The sequence below is a fragment of the Crassostrea angulata genome, chromosome 7, assembly GCF_025612915.1.
Source record: "Crassostrea angulata isolate pt1a10 chromosome 7, ASM2561291v2, whole genome shotgun sequence".
Taxonomy (NCBI): domain Eukaryota; kingdom Metazoa; phylum Mollusca; class Bivalvia; order Ostreida; family Ostreidae; genus Magallana; species Magallana angulata.
In genome coordinates, this window is record NC_069117.1 from 28,750,427 (window position 1) to 28,771,633 (window position 21,207).

The following is a 21,207-nucleotide window of genomic DNA, read 5'->3' on the forward strand; positions in this document are numbered from 1 at the left end:
TGAAACTAAAATCAAAAATTCAAATCAAACAATGCACTGTCATAATTTTATTTTATTTTGAACAAACAAGTATTCTAAATTTACATTCATAATTTCATAAGAACAACGGAAAATATGTTCAATCTACCATGAATGTAAATAAATTTTACTGTTTTAATTATTTTTTTTTTTTTGCTCACATGTACATGTATACAAAGAATACAAATTATTCAAATGAAATAACTAGGACTTACTAAACTACCTTAGAATATTTTTGTCTGCTCAATACTGGATTAATCTAACCAACAAATGCGTATTCAAGTTTGATTAATTCTCCATCTTACACGGGTCTTTAGTGTTTTCAAAACATTCAATATACACGTGTTTATAAACATGCGTCCATTTTGGCAATCAATTGATGATTTATACATAGTAAACACTAGGTTATCTGATAAACGAAAAAACTTGCATTCATTAAATGTCGTCGCTACGTCCAAGATAAAAACCACCACATATTCAATAACTGTACTTTCTTTTTACTTCCTTGGAAAATGCATTTCCGAAAATTTACTGAACTTGGCTGACTGCCTTGGTTTGATTGCTAACTTGATAGCATACAATTACAACGTACCTGTTTACAAACGGGTTTTCAAAAAATACTTAATGGGTTCTAGAACGCCTATAGTAGGCTCCGTGCGCGCACGGCTGCTCTTTCTAACGGTATACCTAGATCTTTTTATCATTCGCAAATCGATATCACCAACTACTAGTACCTCAATAACAAGATTTGGATGAACATCACCTACTGAAGTGAGTTTTTCGTTTTTCCACTGCCGAATGGGGTTGTGCGACAAAGGAACTTCATAAAAGTTTTCCCTGCACCACTGAACGTGGTGATCCCATGCCGATATCAGCAACATTCGAATATACTTAGTACATTGTTGGAAGAAATAAGCAGTTTTAAAAAACAATAAAGGATCTTTCATATTTTCTCCACTGACTTTTCTGTTTTTATTTCAGATGATTTCTTCTCCTGTGAGTCAGGTTTTTTTTATAATAAAAATCTTTCCTTTTCAATGCTTCCCGGTATTTTGAAAACAAAGATTTAGTTTTTTATTGTGTTCGTTTTTTGGATCTCTTTCTTATGCTGCATTCTTTCGGGTTTTCATTGCTGGAGTTTGACTCTGGGTCGCGTATAATTATACAAAGTTTTTCCCTCATCTTCAAATAAATGGCTCTTACTTTTTCCCTTTTTTAAACGTTTCTTTCTTTGCTTCAGTTTCATCTAAATCAATGGTAGAGCCATTTAAATCCACATTATTATTTCACCGGCGGGTATTTCACAAAATTGTGTGCTGTTTGGGTCTATTTTGGCCATCAAGAGAAAGTGACTGCCAAACACCATTTATTTCCTGTCCAGCCAGTAAGTAATTCCTGGGGAAATGAATCACAGCACCCTCTACCAACATTTTTTTTAATATTCTTGTTTTTCACTTTTTTGGTATTTTTGGGTATTTCTAATGAAATTATTCACAGGTGTGTCATGTTTGTTTAGAACCTCCTAATATCTAACTACAGTGACTTCAAGCTGGGATGATCTGCATCCATTTTGATTGAATATTAAAAGAAAACACCTCATGTAAGCTGTCTAAAAATAAAACGTTTCTGGTCTGATAATTATTACTATAACATACCTGATCTGTTAATTATGACAATGGCTTCTTTGAATTGGTTTAGTGTCTTTCAGTAGGTTATTAACAAATATCGATGCAAATATTTATTTTGAAAGTTTAAACAAAGATAGGCTAATTAATAAGAGAATGTAATACTTGCATATCATTTTCTGAAGGTGCTTTATAAAGTATTCTTATGCCATTGAGTGGCATATTGAAATTAAATTATTAGTAGCCATCAAAAAGGTACTGGACATCAGCAATATATATATATATATATATATATATATATATATATATATATATATATATATATACGTTGATTTACAACTCATCTCACACGCATAATAGATATTCCACCAAGGGCCTGTAACATTGTATTTAAAACACTCTTTTTTCGTTTATGTGCATATACTGTATAGCAATCAAAATAAAACTTTTAATGCGTAACACTGATTCCATTCAAATCTACATTTTGCTAGATCACAATTACCGTGCTATTGTCTTAACGTAAACATTTGGATATCCCCTTTTGCCGAAACACTGAATAATTCTTTCAACATAACAAATAAGACATGTGTTTTTAAAATATCATTAAACTTTCGAGTTTGGTCAAAATCAATAACAGAAAAGTACACTGCCTATCGCTTGGCAAAGAGAAGGTTTATGACTTTTGCTTTACAAAATACTTTTTGGGTTCCAAAACATCAATTCTGGGTTCTCTGGATGCTCGATAGCCCTTTTTGGTGGTAAACCACGAAACATTTTCAATCTTTTGCATATCGACATCCCCAACTACTAAAACATCAACTACAATTTTTGGACGTACATTCCTGATTGTAGTAGTAAGTATTCCTTTTTTCCATTGAAGAATACAGTTATGTGACAGAGGAACCTCATACAAATTCTGCCTGCACCACTGTAGATGGCGATCCCAAGCCGATATCAATATCATTCGTATATACTGCGTTCCTTTATTGAAATAATAAGCATTTTCAAAGAACAAAAAAGGATCCCTCATATTGTTACTTGACTCTATAGAGCAACAAAAATACTTCTCAATTGGCATCTCATTTTTTGATGATTCCTGCTTGTCTTTTAAAAAATCTTCCCGTTTCCAAACTTTTCCTTTCGACGTACGAAAAGGTGTTGGTTTTATGGTTTCCTTTTTGCTATTCTTCTTTCCACTGCAAGATTTTTCCAGAACTTCATATTTGGGGGTTGACTGTAGCTTACCTTCACACAAAGAATGTTCACTTTTCCCATTGATTTCTTTGTACTTTTGCACCGATATCTCGTCTGCGTTTGCTTTCCATTTTTCTTTAATTACTTGATCTTTGATAGCATTTTCTACACTGTCAAATGTTACTTTTAAATAATCTGGTTTATTTCTCAAATAACCGATTATTTCATCGGCAGGTAATTCACAACACTGTGTGCCGTACGGAAGCATTCTGGGTTTCTTCTGACCATCCAGCAAAATGGATGTCCAGACACCGTTTATTTCATTTCCAGCCAGTACACTTGATTTAGGGAAATGAATTGAGGCACCATCCATCACCATTGATTCTTCATAAATCTCTTTTTCTTTCTTTTTTGTACTCCTTATAAAGCATTTCACTCTGATGCTACGTTTTTGTCCGGAAACTAAACTTAATGTCTTTGCCCACAGTTCATCCAGACTGCTAGGTGATTTGCAATGATCTACGGCCATGATGAAAATGTAATGAATGAATGTAGACAGCGAAATTTTAAGCAGTCTAAAGATAACATTTCCCGGCTAGATAAGAAGTAGGGTTGACTGCATATCAACCTTATCGATATTATCAATGCAATGATTTTAAATAACCCACTTCTTTTAAATCAAAAGTCGGTCTTTCAATGCTTGGTTATCAAGATTTGCATATTTTCACAATATGTTGTTTGTTCATTTTCTAATACATATAATTATATGTTTGATGTCATGTCTGCTATTCGTATGAAAGAAAGAATTGGTATTCTATTACGCTAGAATGGCAGTAGAAAATCTGTACCATAGCAGATCATTATATCATGTTCAAAAGATTATGCTGTTTTTACCAATAAAATTGTAAATATAAGTTTATTCGAACTAATATGTACGAGCTATATATAGGAATTTATATTTAGTGTTAAGATCTTTTAAAGAAAGATTTAAAGTTTAAGTTTGGCCTTAAACGATCAATCGCAGATCGGGGGGGGGGGGGGGGGGGGTCAGAGGTTATTGTGTTTACCAGAGTGAGGTGGTCCGAGACCTAATTTAAATAAGGACGGGTCCAAACCCACACCCTAACCCCCTCTAGATCAGCCACGCCACTAGAATGATTTTTTAGCTACATGTATATACTAGTATGCTATATTAGTTTTGGGAACTACAAACAAAACTAAAAAAGGACCTTATGACAAATGCGACAACTTTTTGTATTATTAATAGAGAGCGGAGGCTCATACAAGGTGATGCTTAACAATTCCTTGCTTATTCAAGTATAAGCACCATTCGAATGCATTAATGTAACTAATAAACCTAAACAAAAATGAAGCATTTTCAAAAATAATTTCACATTTCCGGATTGCCTTTCAGAAAATTTTCAATCACACATTTCTTACATTTTCAAATTCTTTTTCTGCGCATTTAGCAGGCATACTAAAAACACAGAATTTAAAGATGTAAAATACACCAATTACTAGTATGTGTCGTCTACTGTATAGTCAATATTCCTATCCTTGTAAAAGTATTTTGATTAGGGTGCAAGTAGTAGGAGTATATTGTACAGGTAGGACCATATCGATTGATTTGAGACTTTGGTTTGATTAAATTGCATTAAACTGAACTACATTTCCCCCATTTACTGATCATCGTGAGTAAAGTTTGGGGTTTTTGTAATACGCAATTTTATCTTTTTGAAAGCAGTTGATTATGAAGACTTGCTTTTTATTCATAACGATGTGTACATGTAGTATTTAGTTTGATCTGATGACCTAAAACTCGTAATAAAAAAAAAAAAGAAGACGCAATGGTCTCAGACAAAATGTCTTTCATCCAGTGACTATGCAGTTTCCTGTCTAATTTCGACCTTTGAAATATCTTGTACTAACCTTGAAGTTCACGATTGCAATTATTATTGCTGATTGCTTTGCGATCAAATGAAAGCTTTTTTTACAAATATGTTCTAAAGTTAATTACCTCGCAAGTTTTTAATATATCATACGGTAGAATGGTAATTATGGGTCCCTAGACGCTTGATAACCCTTTTCAGTGGTAAATCATAAAGATCTTCCAATCTTTCGCGGACTGATATACCCAGCAACAAGTACCTTACTTACAGATTTCGGATCGGACAAACAACGTAGGTAGTTATTCCTCTTACGTCTGGGGTTACGCAACAAAGAAAATCCATGGTACTCTCACTTTCTTCCTTGAACAAATGAAAAATCCTCTCCGTCATACGACTTACGGGGAATATGTTTCCGCGAGAATTGGGGTTTTTTCCAAAAATCTCCGCTTATCCAAATTTTTCGTTTTGTTATTGACACAGTATTTTATTTTTGTTTTTAGAAATATATACCAGATAGATAAAAACTTTCAAAAAAAAACAATTTTTGAAGAGTGGAAATTATTTTAAAAGTGAAATGCAAACATATCAATGAGGTCTCTTAGGAGGTTCACACATTAGTGCTAGAGTCAGCCATTGTATTGTTATTTTTTGACAGATTTACATTTTCGTTTTGTGTATTCCCTTTTAACACGATTATCAATTCATCATAACAGCAGATTATACCACAAATAAACAAACTTTAGAGGCATTGTAGTAGAAAGCATTGAGTTTAGTTTCATGATAAAGACATGGTAATGTCATGTGGTAAAATTTGAATTTACCGGGTGGCAGCAAATATAAATTGACAACAATTTGTCATGTTGTAAATTTTGTATTTAGTGCCACTCGGTAAATTCAAAATTAACAACATGACAGAAAAGTGCACGGCTTTATCAGGAACACAATTTTGTATTTAAAATCATTTCTTCAATCAAAATAGTATGATATTTTAGGTGAACAAATTCGAACATTGATAGCTATTCTAAAGGTTGATTTGAAATTGGTCCAAGGTAATTAGAAATTAATTCCATCAACTGAACTACCGTACAGCATTCATGTAAAATGCTGCCTTCAAAATCATTATAAAATTAAAACAGTAAACTCAACAAGATTAACACGATTATCAGCTTTCACCCACAAGCAAACAAAAACATCCGTAAGACACCCTGAAAAAAAATCCTTGGTCCACACGAGTCTTGGGTTTGCTTTATTTTAATACACAACTTGTATAGTTTTTTAAATGGTTCGTCAAAGGACACTATTTGTACATTGCTTTCAAGGATTCAAGGGACTATTGTTTATGGCATAACTAAGCAAAAATTGAGAAAGACTCTATATAAGGCCACACATCGTAATTCCCTCGCTGATTTGGGGGGGGGTCAGGGGGCGGCCCCCCTCCCCCGTGGATTTAGGAATTCATGTCGTAAAATTACCAAAAATAGGCATCGTAATCCCCTCGATCCACAATTTCGCGTATTCCGTTTGTAGGATGTGGATGCCATCTGCCTGTCTGATTAATAAAAACACGCTGAATGATGCATTAGAGATATGTATGATAGATGACCCATACATTTTACATTATGATGTATGAACATTTTGTATTATTTGTTTTGTTAAAAGTGATCATCCTTTACTAAGTGACCATCATATAAGATTCTACATATTTCTAACCAATCAACCTCTAATTGATCAAATTGCAATTTTACAAAATAAAATTAACCAAAAATTGTATATATATAATTTATTTTTGTTTGTGGTCCTTTTATTAGAGACAAAATGCTTTAAACACAAGACACACCATATTTATGATTCTTATAATAACTTACACAAATATTACACAATAAAAAATTCATATTACAAATTTTGTAAACAATGCTAGTCTTTTATCACAATCAAGCTGAAAATATCAAATAAATAACAATAAACAAATACGTAAATGCAGACATTGCAGACTAGAGTATTATCAATACTTCTTAATTCAAAATTAAACAACAAACGTGATATAAAAATATTACATATTTTATTAAAAACAAAATAATCAACTCTTGTTTAATGTTTCATTTTGATCAGATCATTGAGATTCTTTGAAGACTTATGCTACCCAAGTTCAAGACCAATTGCAAAATTTAAAATATTTTCAAAAATTGCAAATTGAAAATGTGTCTTATATAAAAAAAAAAAAGTATGCAATTGCATTTCTCTTCCCTTTTTTTGGTGGTGGTATTTACATGTAAATGTATAGAGAGATTCCATCTGTTCAATTTGTGTACAATTTTTTTAACAAAAATATCTGATTAAGTAGCAAACATATCACACAAGAATACCGGTAATCTTGATTCATAAATAAGCCATTAGAAACACACATATTTCAAACCAAACATCAATGGATCACATCACTCACTTAAGAAACTACGGTATGTCAAACTCAAGTACTGTTCATTTACTACCAGTAGCTTGGATCAATTACAGAAAAATAATCCCAACTCAGACAACAGTGGCCGATTTTTGACCCTGGACCCTTGTTCAATAGAGCAGACTTATGTTCATCAAATATCTGTGTTAATTTTCTTCAAACAGATCATCTTCGCTAGCCAAGGGTTGGGGAGCAGAGTAGACCGAAAACCCTTGGCTAGCGAAGATGCATAAAAACTTGCAAGCAACATATCTTCTAAACAAGCCCCAGTTGTTACACTATAATTAACAGAAAACTTTGAATTATCTTGAATCCACTTTCACACCTAAACATATTTTGTGAACAGTTGGACTGAAATTGTCTCGATGGTTCTGGAGAGAAAGATAAAAATGGGGCTCTTTTAAAAGCACAAGTCTTTTCAGTAAAAGAGCATAGACCTTCACTTATTCAGACTTTTTGGAAGGGGAGTCTGGGATTTGCTGGGAGAGAGGGGTCAGCCCAAGTAGCAGAACGTGCCTCTGGTAAGCTTTACTGGCCCTGAAGTTCAGATCCGTTCCATGTAGCCGATCCAGGATTCCAAGAACACCAAAGTTGTTAATAAACCTGTCAAGAATTATTTATCCTGTTAAAAAAGTTATTTAAACAAATTCTTTTTGTACCAGCTTACCAGGTCAGTTAAAAACTGTTAATTTGAACATGGTTGTTTTTGTGCCCCTCCTTCTTCATTTGCTCTTGGTGAATGTCACTGAAGAGCAAGATCTTTAAATTGACTTATTCTAAAGGTCATTCATGGGTATTTTCCTTTGGAATAAATCTTAGGTCAGTTCCAAAAAAATGTTATGTCATTATCATGACATTTATCAGTAAATTGACTATCTTTCTGCCATGTAAAATATTACAAAACCTTTAACAGAGAGAATGAAAGTAAGTTAAAACAAATTGAAATATTGGCATTCAAATTTCACAACAACTTACATCTTATGGTGGTAGTCATGGGCCTCTGGTGATGGTAAAAGAGGGAAGTGGTAGCCACAGTGAGAGATGGTGGTAGACAGCAGGGCAACGGTGAACCACACCCAGATAGAGCACAGGTGAGACTTCATCAACAAGGGGCCCAGGATAGGGGGTAGCAGGTTACTGATGATGTGCTCAATAGGGTGGGCATACAGGGAGATTATGCCTATAGGAGCAGTCCATTCGTGGTGGCGTTTATGTATGTAGGAGTACAAATTTCTGTGGTGCATCATCCTGAAAACAAATAAGTTTGTTCATGAGAAATTTTCTTTTAATTTGAAATAAAATTCAATCTTACATATCCCAATAATTATTTAATTTATTGCTTTTTTTAAACACAGTTGAACTTCGATATCTCGAACACGGATATCTCATACAATTGATATGTAGAAGTGATTTGTAAGTACCAACACTTATTTTTTAATTATTTTACCCTCGATATTTCAAATACTTGGATATCTCGAAGTTTAAAAACCGTCCCATCTAGTTAGAGATAACGATGTTTGACTGTATATTGAATAAATTATCTTTATCATCAACATAGTGAGTTCAGTATAATTTTCATAAGAAAATAATTGAATAATAATACTATTAAAGTACCTGTGTGAGTAATAAAACCCCAGCTCCTCTACAAGGGAGAATACTGTGAGTTCCAATAGAAACCAGTGGAATGTGGGTAGCTCCCCATGAAATGCACAGCCCCGCCATTCAAAGAGATAGTAGGTCAGGACCATGAATGGTATGCCAATCACAGTCTGGTTAAATACTACCACCTGTAGTGTTTTCTTCAGCATGGGTTTGTGTTTCTGTTGAGGACAGTATTCATATTTTTTTGACAAATTCATGATTCCATCTCCTTTCAGGCTTGGGGCGAATTACATTGTAAAGTAATGCATTACATTACCATTACTTCATGAATTTGGGCATTAAATTACCATTACCATTACTTGATTTTATTGAAGTAATGCATTACATTACCATTACTTGAGTAAAGTAATGCATTACCATTACCATTACTTTGTTTTAAAAAAGTTAAGCTAAATAAGAGTTTTGTAAATGTTTCATATAATAAAACACTCTTTAACATTTCTACAGGTTCATGTTCAGTATCAGGTTCAAATTCAATGACTATACAAGATTCATTCTTCATTTGCTCAATATATAATCATCTTGTGGCATTATGAACAACATCTTACAAAAGTAAATAGATATTTATAGACATTTGACATGGTATAATGTCAGATATAAAAAGAGACACAGAAGAACATGCATAACAAAAAACAAATTATGGAATAATGTTGCGGTTATTTAAAGCTAAACAGATATTTCCCCAGATTACAAAAATAATTATAATTTTGGACCCTTAATTGTATTAATTTATAAACAGAGGGTTTTCCCAGTAATATTTTTTAATCAGATTTCTTTATACTGAGGACACTTTAAGGCAAAGGATTGCTGTTGCACTATATGATCATCAAAGTTTCAAAGGGTTCATCTTTTAACTGCATCCTGTTAGGTTTGAAAATCTTCCCAGCTATACTAAATAAACGTTCTACAGGAGCAGTGAAAGCTGGGACTGAAAGATTTTTTGGGGAAATCTTTATCTTAGGAAATTACATGAATCTTGTATTTTCTATCGGTGCAAACTAATGTTCTTTATATACAACAGAGAGAGAGAGAGAAATCATTTTCAAATGGGTTATAATAATAATTTATATATTATAATTTTGGAAGTGATTTTGATTTTCATCATGGATGGACAGTGCATTCATTTTGTTTTTAAATTAAAGGTGCGTGTCTGTCCTCTATTTTATTGGGACATAGCCAAGGGAAGGGGATTGGGGTGTAGCGCTTCTTATAACAATAGATTGTTTTGATACTTAGAGTATCCTGGGGGCATAGTGTGTGTTGTTGACACATTCTTTAATGAAGTGAAAACTAATTAGAGTAAATTAAATGATTTTAAACTCTTAATAACAACACTATTAAAAATATTATGGAATTGTGTTGTTATATCTAGTAATATTAAGAATTTAAAAATGAACTTTATTTAAAACATTTTTATAATACAACTAAAACATTTTTATCTCAAGAATTATTTTTTTCTTCTTTTAAATAATTTTAATCAAATACAATTTCAGCTAATCATTTATTTATCACATATTTTAAAGTGAACATGCATAAATAAGCATAGTAATGCAAAGTAATGCCATGTAATGCCAGCATTACACTAGATTTTGGAAAGTAATGAATTACATTACCATTACTTGTAATGCTAATTTTGTGGCATTACACATTACTAGCATTACTTTGAAAACATGTAATGCATTGCAATGCATTACCATTACATTTAGCATTACCCCAAGCCTGTCTCCTTTGTATATCCTTTATATACAGTACATGTAAGTAGGGCACAAATGTTACAATGTTTATGATCTGAAGCAAAGCATTTATGAAGGAAAAAATCTCATTAAATATCTAACTAAAATCTTTTATCTAATATCATTAATGTTAAAAAAAATGATTTTATCATGCAAAATACTTTATACAAATTAATTTTATTTCTTATCCAAAATGTTATTGTCATGTTTTTACTTACAAATGTTTAACTGTATATATTTAAAGAATCAATACTTTTTCATTCCTCAGTTATTTCACTTGCCTCTGTGATAGGGTCTTCTTGTATTTTGTACTTGGTCAAAAACTGTGGCCATTTAGTAATTTCAATAATCAGAAGAAAGAAGTTGGCAATCCAGAACACACTCATGGAGAGAGCATAAGTTCCTATGACCAGGAAAAAAACAACATATTATTGGAAATACTCCTGCATTTTTTAAATCTATTATAAATGTATTCGAAGCAATACATAATTATTTCAAATTCTAATAATTCAGAAATTAACAAATCATTTACTCACCAAATAGACCAATTAAAAGATCATTTTCTCCAAAAGCCAGATAAATTCGGTTCCATGTGTTCTGCCACAGATTCCCCGAGGCACCCCAGATTCTTTGTAAATGCCTAAAACCCGAAAATTTCTGTGTTATATGGAGAACCAGTTTAATATGAACCCCAAATAACCGTTTATATACATATTCCAAATAAAGCAATCCGCCCAGGATTTTCAGATAATTGTAAGACATTTCAGACTGTAAATATACAATGATCGACCTCTCTTAACTCTCCCAAAAATGTTTTTGGATTAGATACTAGCATGTGTTTTGATGTTTATTATGTATGGAAATGATATTCTGGAATGAGCCCTTGAGGCAATACATGTTTATCATGTTGCTGAATAGAGAATGTTGTTAAGTACTATGATTGATATGTTCACTTTTGCTTAGTACACTACATGATGTACATTTTGCTTTTTTTTTTTACAACCAAAATGCAGTTATGGTATTACAGTTAAATGTGAATTAAATCTTCATATTATATTCATTTTTCTTGTTCTCAACAAGAAATACGTTTTGCCCAGAATTCAAACATTTTTGCTTTTCCTTAATAGATTAAATGAGCAAATTAGACTCCATTGTTGTGATTGCATATGATAATATAGCACACATCTATCACAAGATGCATCTGTGAAGAAAATGATTAGAGTAAAATAAATAAATCTAGACCATCTCATCACTGAGGCCTGGACAATCAAGAATTTTTCCCCAAGGTGGGTCCAAAGGAGAATTTAGTTTTGGGGAAGTGGAGGGTATGCAAGCCAATATTTGGTAACTTTGCAAAGTTTATTTTAATAATCATGAATTTTCTGGGTCAGGGAAAGGGGTTGGGGGGAAGGGGGTCTGGAAGATTCTAACTTTGATATGTTTTAATTTTCTTACCAGGTTATAGAGTTGCTGGCTGCAATGATAAAAACACATGTTGTTCCCAGTATAAATATGGCCTTCTTTATGGAATCAACAATCTGGGTCCACCTTCTTCGGTCCTTAGTAATTTCAACTGGGGCAGTATCAACTGAATGCATTTTAGTTCTGTTTAAATTTAAAAAGTGTTTATGTTAAAATGATTTTACATACAAACTATACAATAAATGATGAAACATATACATTTTTCATAATGTTCTAGATACTTTATGCTATAGTATCATAGTTCTTTTAATATTCAATTAAAACATTATCATTTAATTTATCGTTTACTCATTTGTTTACTTCAAGACCGAGATCAAGTACATGAATGTGTATCCTTAAACTCCTTGTGCATTCTTTATAACATGTAAAATAATAAATAATTCAATTCTTAGTTAATATTATCATACGAATGTTGCAGAAACATCAAAATAATCATTTTTATCATCTCATTTCTTTATTATTAATATAAAAAATAAGCTTACATATATTTACGCAGCTCCTAAAATGAATATGTTGAAAGGTCAAAGTCTAACCTGGTGCACTACGTTATGGAACAACGTTTCGCCTAATTTTGTAGTTCATATCACTAGAGCAAGCAAACATTCCAAGATATTAGGCCTACTATAAAGATGTGTGTTGAACACGAGACAATTTCATATCTTTTTTTAAAAGTAATAAAATTAACCAAAAGCATCAAATCACCTTGTCTCCTTGTCAGCTGACAGATCCCCTTGGCTTTTGTTTATGTTTATATTCTCTAGAAATTTAAATGTCGATCCCGATGTTTTAAGCCATCAAAGGCCAGTGCGACAGCCATTAGGTCTAAAATAACTAAACAGAACACAGTGGACATGATATGCGATTTTGCATCATTTTTCATTTTTCTTGTATAATCTTCCATTCGTATTGTATAAATTTTCGTTTGTATTCTATAAAGAGGTAAAGCGCACTTAATATACGATTTGGCCTCAAATATACAAATACAGTTGTATAGACTTTTGCAAATCAGACATTTTCAATATTATACAATATTTAGTTTAAATATATTCAAAGACACGCAAATTACACAATCACCATGCTCTAAGAGTCTTAGTTATCCTACACGACATCATTAAAATATTCAGGCGTTGTTCATGTTGTTAGGGATATATATATAGGTAAGTATAGTTATAAGTATACGATAACTTCTTCTTCTTCTTCCAATAAAGTGCAGGACTCGTTGGAGTATCATCGCACTTCGGCTTGTGCTCATTTGTCCTATTTGCTTGATAACAAATTGGATATTTGACTATTTGAACCACTCTAAACCAAAGACATCCGATTAAAATTATGTTCTACAGCTAGGTATTGTAGTACACATTTACATTGAATTAGTTTTGGTTTAACGCGGTCTTCGTACTGAAAATTAGACAATATTTCAATTAGTGTCTTTTCTAATATTTACATGGTTTATAGCCATATATGGATATTAAAAATGCATCGTCTGAAAGGTTAGATGCGTGGCCAAGTGGTAGCGCGGAGGTCTTTCTGATTTTGTGGTCGCTGGATCGAATCCACTTAGTAGTAATTTTTTCACCTAAATTGCAACATGAACAGAATAAAGAGATTAAGTTACACGTATCTAATCTTCTGGGTTTTTTTTTTAAAATTATCTTGTTTAATTCAGTCTGAGTATGAGTACATCTAATATAAAGTTAAAACAGTTCTCTTCATTAACACTGTACATGTACTCTATTTACACTTAGATCCATTGCACTTTGCTTGAACTTATCACGGTCCAGAATATCAACTACTGTTATACACAGAATTTCCCGAATTTATGACAAATCGGTTGTTACAGACACTATTTATAAAATCAGTATAGTGTATCAAGGTTTCGAAAATCATATTGCGACAGCTATAGGTACCTTAAGCTATTTTTAGTAATTGGTACTTTCCGTCCAAACACAGGTGTAGGCGAAATAATGGAAAAGGCGCTATTCCTTTTTCAATTCCATTAGTATTGTATAATTTTCATTTAAGTTTGTATTGACAATTTTTTATATTTTATACCAAGCTAAGACATGCACTATTGCATACTCAATTATGATTTACACAAAATAAATATTGTAGAAAGCGGTAATTGTCGATGGGGATCATCCGAATATGCGCAACATTTTTTCTTCAAATGCAAAAATTATACTATCGCTAAAAATATAATTTTTTCTTAATCTGCGACAACTAGACTATTTTCATTCAGTTAATTAATGCTCATCTTTTATCATGGGTCGATAAGTCATTATTCATTGATATAACACGCAATTATTTTCATTAGTTCAACTTCATATCAACGAAACTGGTAGATTCGTTTAATATACTTTATGTGCATGTCTCATATAATCGCAGATATCACATATTTTGCTATTTTATTATTACAGATTTTTATCATGTTATAACCTAGCTGCAGGACTGTAGCTCCCGGTCTGGTTATAACCGTTATAACCGTTGTAAGTTTTAAACAATTTTTCTATTTTAATGATGAAGACTACAGAAGTTGTTAGAACCTGTGTCCTAATCATTTGTATATGTATGTTATATCTATTCAATAAAATATGCTCAAATCAAATCAAATCAATGAATAAGTTTACAATACATGTAAATGAAATAGTCTATAGAAATATAATTCATATAACAAAATGAAAAATTACACAATACAAATAAAATTCATATAATGCAAATGAAAATTTATAGAAAACGTTTTAAAATTATGCAATGCAAATGGAATATTACAGAATTCAAATGAAAGTTATTGAATACAATAAAATCTATACAATGCAAAGGGAAAAGATCGAACCTTGCAACGTTTGACAGGCCATGATATGATAACCTATCAGCTTATGTTTCAGTTCTTGATTTTAATTGTCGCGACAATCTTAATAATGAAGCTAGTCAAAAATTCATATTTGTAATCGGTGTTACATTACAGCTACATGTATGAGTCGGAACAAAACCATTTAAATACATGTAGTTTGATATACATGTGTGATCAATATATTCACAACCAATGCAAACCGTTTACCGCTTCTAAACTAACAACATATAAAATTACGACCAGGATACAGAATCACGCGACAGAACCCGAATACCGTTAGAATACGATGCAACATGGCGGACAATCGCAACTTCGCGGGCCTTTCCGACAGGCTCGGAAAAACACCCCGAATGTATTAACATTACCGGATGTTAGAATTTTATAAAAAATGGAGTCGCTTCCCATTAAAATAATTAAGTATCGGCTAGACAGTCTTATTTGTCGCTTCTGTGTTATATTTTAGGGTATATCGTTTACTTTAATGAAGTATAGCTCACATTTCAACAGATCGTAAAATGTGTTGTATTTATATCAAGTTTCATAAAAAGGGGGGTTGTCATGGACGCTTAGGTAATACATTCGAGGTGTTTTTCCGAGCATGCCGGAAAGGCCCGAGAAGTTACGAGAGCATGGCGGATAGTTTCGTTCATCCAGACGGTCGGCTGTCTCCGTAAATCTACGAAGACAGCCAACCGTTTGGTTGAACGAGACTACATGGTGGACAGTACTTAATCGGATGTTGATTTTTTTTGGTCCTCTTGATGACAGCCGAAAATGGCACAACGACGCCAAGAATGGCTGCACAGCTATAGCTTTGCTAGATAATATTCAGTTTAAAAATTAATCATTAGGCGCTTTTATATACATGTACAATAACATAGTAAGCAAAAACATATTCAGAAAGAGTAAATGATTATGTTTTAAATTTTATTCATAAAAAGAAACTGGGGGGAAAATCGGGACATAAAAATTCAGTACATGACCAGGTTGTACAAAGTCATTAGTCTTTGGAATTGATCCTAGAGAGATTTTTCTTTTTAAGAAACACAGCCCTGATGACAAAAATGGTCAGTAACACAGCGACTGCTCCTAGCAACACTCCAATCACGGCACCAACAGTGGCTGCAGTAGACGAACCCGACTCTGTAAAATACAACATTTAATCAACTGACGAGACAGAACAACATACAATCAACCGAAGAGGCAGATCTCTCTCTCTCTCTCTCTCTCTCTCTCTCTCTCTCTCTCTCTCTTAAATGCATAGTGTCATAATTAAAACAAATTTTACAACAAAAACAAAATGATGTTTAACCTGTATTTACAAATAAAAATAATAATTCAACTGTACTTATGCAATGTCAAGACTTAGCAAGAGAAAAAGCCAGAAAAATGTGTTCAACGTTAGATATAAAGGAAACGTAAACTTTGCCCCCGGTGTATGAAACTAGGAGCGTACAATCTTGGCCAAACAAACTTCATAGAATACGGCCCAAACGCTTTAGAGAGTTACCATCATTTATTACATCAGATAACAATTTGTTCGAAACCATGCAATATAAGCTAAAAGAATCACACAGAGAACGTTTGTTGTCAAGCTAAAAGAGATACAGTACCTTTAAACACGCCCAACAAAGAATAAATCAGAGATATACAGAGAAAAAAAAACAGGAATGTATAGTGATTTGGAGCAATTGATTATTCTAATGAACAGTCTCATATGAGAGGCTCGTTACCTGCAGTTGACTGGCTTGATTTAGAACTTTCTGTGTGGTTTTCCGCGGGTTCGAAATCCTGGTAAGAGATTGTAAATCCTTTCTTTGATGTACTGCTATCCGTTGTGAATTTCACGTACAGTTCAGATCCGGAGCTATGGATATGTCCAAGCGTACCATTGCAGCACGTAGACTTAATGTATATGTATTCTGTGGCATTACCTGTGGTGTTCACTTAAGAAAACATTGGGTTCAGTGTTTTGCAAAATAGATATAGAAAAGCATAATTTCATTATTTAGCATAACAGGAAAGTGAAAAACATTTTGTGACAAATTAAATTTGATAGACACTCCAAATGACTGTTATTCTACAAGATTGGCCACGATTTTCCCTATGCAATAATGTCAAACATTGTCACAGAAAAAACAACTTTACTAGCTACTAAGTGCAGTGCATAAATAAATGCACACCAATTAATTTCTCACAAACTTTAACATGTGTCGTCATTCCCTTAAACTTGTGACTTTTTTCATACTTCTTTTAAAATACTAAAAACCTGATAAATTTTACTGGATTTGATAACAGCTCATTATTCTTTTACAAATAAATATGAAAAGTACCATTGTAGAATGCCAAAATATCCCAATCCCAACTACACATGGTTTTGCCCTTTCTGGTGACAGACTCGATGTCACATTCCGCCAAATTGGCTTGTATGGTGTGGTTGTCCCCACTGGTTCTGATCAGCCATTCTCCCGTGTAGTTACTACAACATTTAAAACAACAGGAACTTGTATGTATTTTGTATCTTTAGATTTTTTTCTAAAAGATAACAATAATTCATTGAACAAATAATCGGGTTAGTCCTACGTAACAATCATCATTTTGACCTTAGTAGGAAGCAGGTCGCCCAATGATATTTTGTTTAACCAGTGTACTCTTTCATCAAATTATCAATGCATATGTATTGTTATTTTGATTTCTTAGTAGAACTAATTTCTCAATTATCTTTGCATTCTGTAAAAAAATGGACAAGTTATTTGAAAAAGTGAATAGCTTGAAGTGAAGCGTCAATAGTTGAGGTTAGTAAATACCAATGTTAATGATCAAGGCCAAAGGTTAAACTAGATTCCTTTAGTGTTTTACAGTTATATCTTTTACATCACCAAAAGAAAGACAACATCATTATAAAACAATGAATTCTTACTTTGGGTAGTTTTGTGTCGTATAATTGAAGTGAGAGTGGAACTGTTTTGGAGTCTTTTCAGCAATGAGAGTTGTAAGTTGTATAGCCTCTGTAAAGGTTAATGTTATTTATAGATATTAATTTCATAATAAATAACATTTAAATTATGAATTTTAAAACGACCGCTTTTGTACATTTCAGATAAAGATAAAATGTAGTAATATAAGCTCTTTATTAAAACCATGCACAACTCCAATTACTAGTACTAGTATTTTGTTAGAAGTTCTTTGACAGATTCATATTTTGTTTTAAAAAATCTGTTCTCTAAATAAATGATTTTAAAAAGATGAAAAGACTCACCATAAATGAAATTCAAAATAAGGAGAAGAAATAATATCTGATTACGATAATGCACCATTCTTGACGCTATCGCATCTCATCCTTGGTAAATGGCTGATAAATGCAGCCCAAACAGTGATGAAATATTCATCTCTTAAATGGCTTTATATTGAAAATGACCAATATGCCTAGAAGACGATACTTATATGCCGTGTCAATCAACCCTGGTTCCATGGAAACAAACCAAAGCAAGTGTGACATTTCTGAGTGTCGCAAAATTAACCTTGCTTCATTATGAAAATGTTAATAGAATTGGGTATTTAGTCAATTCTTTATTAGATGATTACCCAAATTCACGGTCGCACTGAGGCAATAAATATTATATATAGGACACAGAATGAAGTTTTTATCAATTTTAAAACTCTTGTTGCATTTTATAATTCCATTATGATAGCAGCAATGCTCAGTATAGGTAAGAGGGCAATTTCGATAATTACAAAATATCATGTTACTTTTACTGAAACACAGAAAACACGATACAGCCCATCAAAATTTGGGTCGAATTATTAATTTGTTTGTTTATTAATCCTTTATCAGAATATGCAAGTCATTAATTCATGTAAGATGTGTTTTAAAAAAAAATTGGGGGGGGGGGGGGCAATGTATTCCAAATTAAAATTAAGCAAAAACGACCAATGGTGGCAATGCTTAATTTATCGTCGTTCAGCATGTTATCAACAAAAGAGCAAAGTCTTTGTAAGTTAGCCAAATATTTTGTATTATGATGTTCATTCTTACATTAAAAAAGCAAGTGGTAATTTTGTCACTTAATTGAGTATATGAACCGAACACTCCTTTTAGGTTCAAAACGTTGAGAGACAATTTTTAATAAGTTCAATGGATAATCATGCAGTTTTCTTTAAAAATAATGAAGAAAATACTTGGTGTAGGGTCTATGTAAAAATTCAACTGTTGTGTGTTCCTCTTATTAAAGTAATTATCAACCAAGGATCACGCAACATATTTGATTTCTGTATGTTCTTTGAAGTAAGATTTACGGATTCCACTACAATTTGCTGTCGATCTTTTTGTATTCGACCTTTAATTTCTGGTATTTTCAAGTACAATTGTACATGCAAGTTCTCCATTAAAAAAATATCATGATTAGCATGTTCAAAATTTTGTGTACACGTAAGTAGTTTTTTTTTTAGTTTTTTTTTTTTTTTTTTTGGGGGGGGGGGGGTATTTTTTTTCCGTTAGAAAATGAGGTACTAGCACGATAAATCCGTGAGGGGGGGGGGGATTTTTCATAAAGAAGAAAAAAATATGCACTTTGAAATAAAATTTACAAAATGTAGGCTTCCTTAAATACCTAATTGTAATAAAACCAAGGCCGCCCTAGGAAATAAAATGCCAAAAGACTAGTTTTCAAATTCGCCAGTTTGCATAACGTCTACAGAACATGTACTATTTTACTAGATCTGCGAAGGTTTAGAGAGCTCTAGTTCGAACTCAAGCAGATTACATTTTATCCACATAGCTCAAAAAGGTAGCCGTCCAAATATAATTAAACGTACGTAAACTTTTACTATGATCAGAAATCGATTGAATTGTGTTTCGCTCCAGGTTCATTCAGAATATGGTGGTAAATTCGTCACAGGAAGTTTCAGTCACAAATATACACCAGTACAGGAATCTTTTCAAGGTAGATCGAGTAAAAAGTACAAAAAGTTTATTAGTCTTCAGGTTTTTAACATACCATTAGTACGTCAGGGCCACTTGTGTCCTTTTTTTTTAATATGCGCCATCACAGAAGTAAGGAGAATAAATCGTATAAATTACGGAAAAAGAAATCATTTTTAGTACTATAAGGTAATTCATCATATTCGAAGAATGATTCCCTATTACTTATATGATTCTGTAGGATTAGATATTAAAGTAGTCATTGATGAAATGTACTGCATTATATCAATTATAAAATCGAATCGTAGTGTTATCACAAAGACATTATAAAATGTAAATTATTCAATGATAAATCGCATTAACTACCATTAACTACCATGACCCCATCTTCACAACGTCAAGGTTTTGTGATTACGGAACTCCACACAAAGTTTGTGTGGAGTTCCGTAAAATCAAAACCTTGACGTTGTGAAGATGCCATGACCCGAATATTGAAGTTCTTTCAGGGAATTTTACTGTAATAATATGTCTGCCAATACGAAAGCTTTCGACAATTTTTATTTCAAAATAAATTCAAAAACAGAGTCTAAATATGGGTGTATCACTAGCTCTAACCCTACCCTTGCGGACGATATCTCCTGCATAGCTTTATCTCCTGCAGCCATCCAAAATATTCTCACCACAGCATTCAAATACTCTTCAAACTGGAGATTCAAGTTTAATGCAGGCAATTCAAGTGTTCTCCGGTTCACCCCCTCACCACCCCATAATGACTCGCCTGTTACATGGTTTCTAAGTACAGAGCCCGTCTACCTGTCATACATATAATCACTTAGGTATTCACCTTCACTCAAAACTTGTCCATACTGAGGAAATCGCTAACGCCTGTAAAAAAGGACGACAAGCCTACTTTGCCTTAAATATACGTGAACATTTCATGCAACCCAGATACCATATCCCGGCTTTACTCCAGAGTTGTTCTCCCTTCCATCGTGTAAGGCTGTGAACTCTGGTATGACCTACGCAAAAAAGATCTGAACACTCTTTAGCATTTTATCTGCAAACATGCAATTGGTCTCCCAAAGAGTACCAGATCCGACATATGCGAATCACTCCTTGGGCTTCTCCCAATAACATCTGAAATTGAAAAAAGGAAACTTCCATTCTTCGGCCGCCTATGCAATCTTGACATCCAAACTCTTACTAAGAAGATTTTTCTTCACGGCCGTCTCTTTTCTTACATCAACTCACCTGAGCGCAAACAATTTGGATACATTCACTACGTTATCAACAATTTGGCTAGATACAATCTCAACATCTCTTGATTTATCTGCAAGTTGGTTACTCCCCCCCCCCCCCTACCCAAGGATCTCTGGAATA

General features: G+C 32.8%; 2 protein-coding genes across 4 annotated transcripts; both read right to left on the reverse strand.

The window, feature by feature from the left end:
* Positions 1-6,506: 6,506 nt before the first annotated feature.
* On the reverse strand, positions 6,507-12,852 carry LOC128157048 (fatty acid hydroxylase domain-containing protein 2-like). Of its 2 annotated transcripts, none has more exons than XM_052819401.1 (7): positions 12,758-12,852; positions 12,029-12,178; positions 11,110-11,213; positions 10,855-10,976; positions 8,793-8,998; positions 8,154-8,426; positions 6,507-7,781 (listed from the first exon to the last, which is right to left on the reverse strand). In XM_052819401.1, the coding sequence occupies exons 2-7, from the start codon at positions 12,169-12,171 to the stop codon at positions 7,622-7,624; spliced, it is 1,008 nt and encodes a 335-aa protein (XP_052675361.1). In that variant the 5' UTR covers positions 12,172-12,178; positions 12,758-12,852; the 3' UTR covers positions 6,507-7,621. The 2 variants fall into 2 exon arrangements, with proteins under 2 accessions (XP_052675361.1, XP_052675362.1); XM_052819402.1 differs by lacking the exon at positions 12,758-12,852 and adding an exon at positions 12,538-12,664.
* Positions 12,853-15,849: 2,997 nt separating this feature from the next.
* Positions 15,850-18,733, reverse strand: LOC128156898 (tolloid-like protein 2). 2 transcript variants are annotated; one of them, XM_052819227.1, is made up of 5 exons: positions 18,166-18,733; positions 17,827-17,914; positions 17,240-17,385; positions 16,640-16,840; positions 15,850-16,049 (listed from the first exon to the last, which is right to left on the reverse strand). In XM_052819227.1, the coding sequence occupies exons 1-5, from the start codon at positions 18,221-18,223 to the stop codon at positions 15,907-15,909; spliced, it is 636 nt and encodes a 211-aa protein (XP_052675187.1). In that variant the 5' UTR covers positions 18,224-18,733; the 3' UTR covers positions 15,850-15,906. The 2 variants fall into 2 exon arrangements, with proteins under 2 accessions (XP_052675187.1, XP_052675186.1); XM_052819226.1 differs by having other exon boundaries at positions 16,640-16,852; positions 18,166-18,727.
* Positions 18,734-21,207: the final 2,474 nt, after the last annotated feature.

Bases quoted from the DNA above. Each gene is read 5' to 3' on its own strand.
- LOC128157048 (XM_052819401.1), bottom strand. From the start codon at position 12,171: ATGCATTCAGTTGATACTGCCCCAGTTGAAATTACTAAGGACCGAAGA. The intron at 8,999-10,854 runs GCAAGTGAAATA...TGTCCTCAACAG, and splicing joins AAGAAGACCCTATCACAGAG to AAACACAAACCCATGCTGAA. The intron at 8,427-8,792 runs GTACTTTAATAG...ATTTGTTTTCAG, and splicing joins GGGTTTTATTACTCACACAG to GATGATGCACCACAGAAATT.
- LOC128156898 (XM_052819226.1), bottom strand. From the start codon at position 18,223: ATGGTGCATTATCGTAATCAGATATTATTTCTTCTCCTTATTTTGAAT. The intron at 17,915-18,165 runs GTGAGTCTTTTC...TAACCTTTACAG, and splicing joins TATTTTGAATTTCATTTATG to AGGCTATACAACTTACAACT. The intron at 16,853-17,239 runs GTACTTTTCATA...TGTTTTCTTAAG, and splicing joins TATTTTGGCATTCTACAATG to TGAACACCACAGGTAATGCC.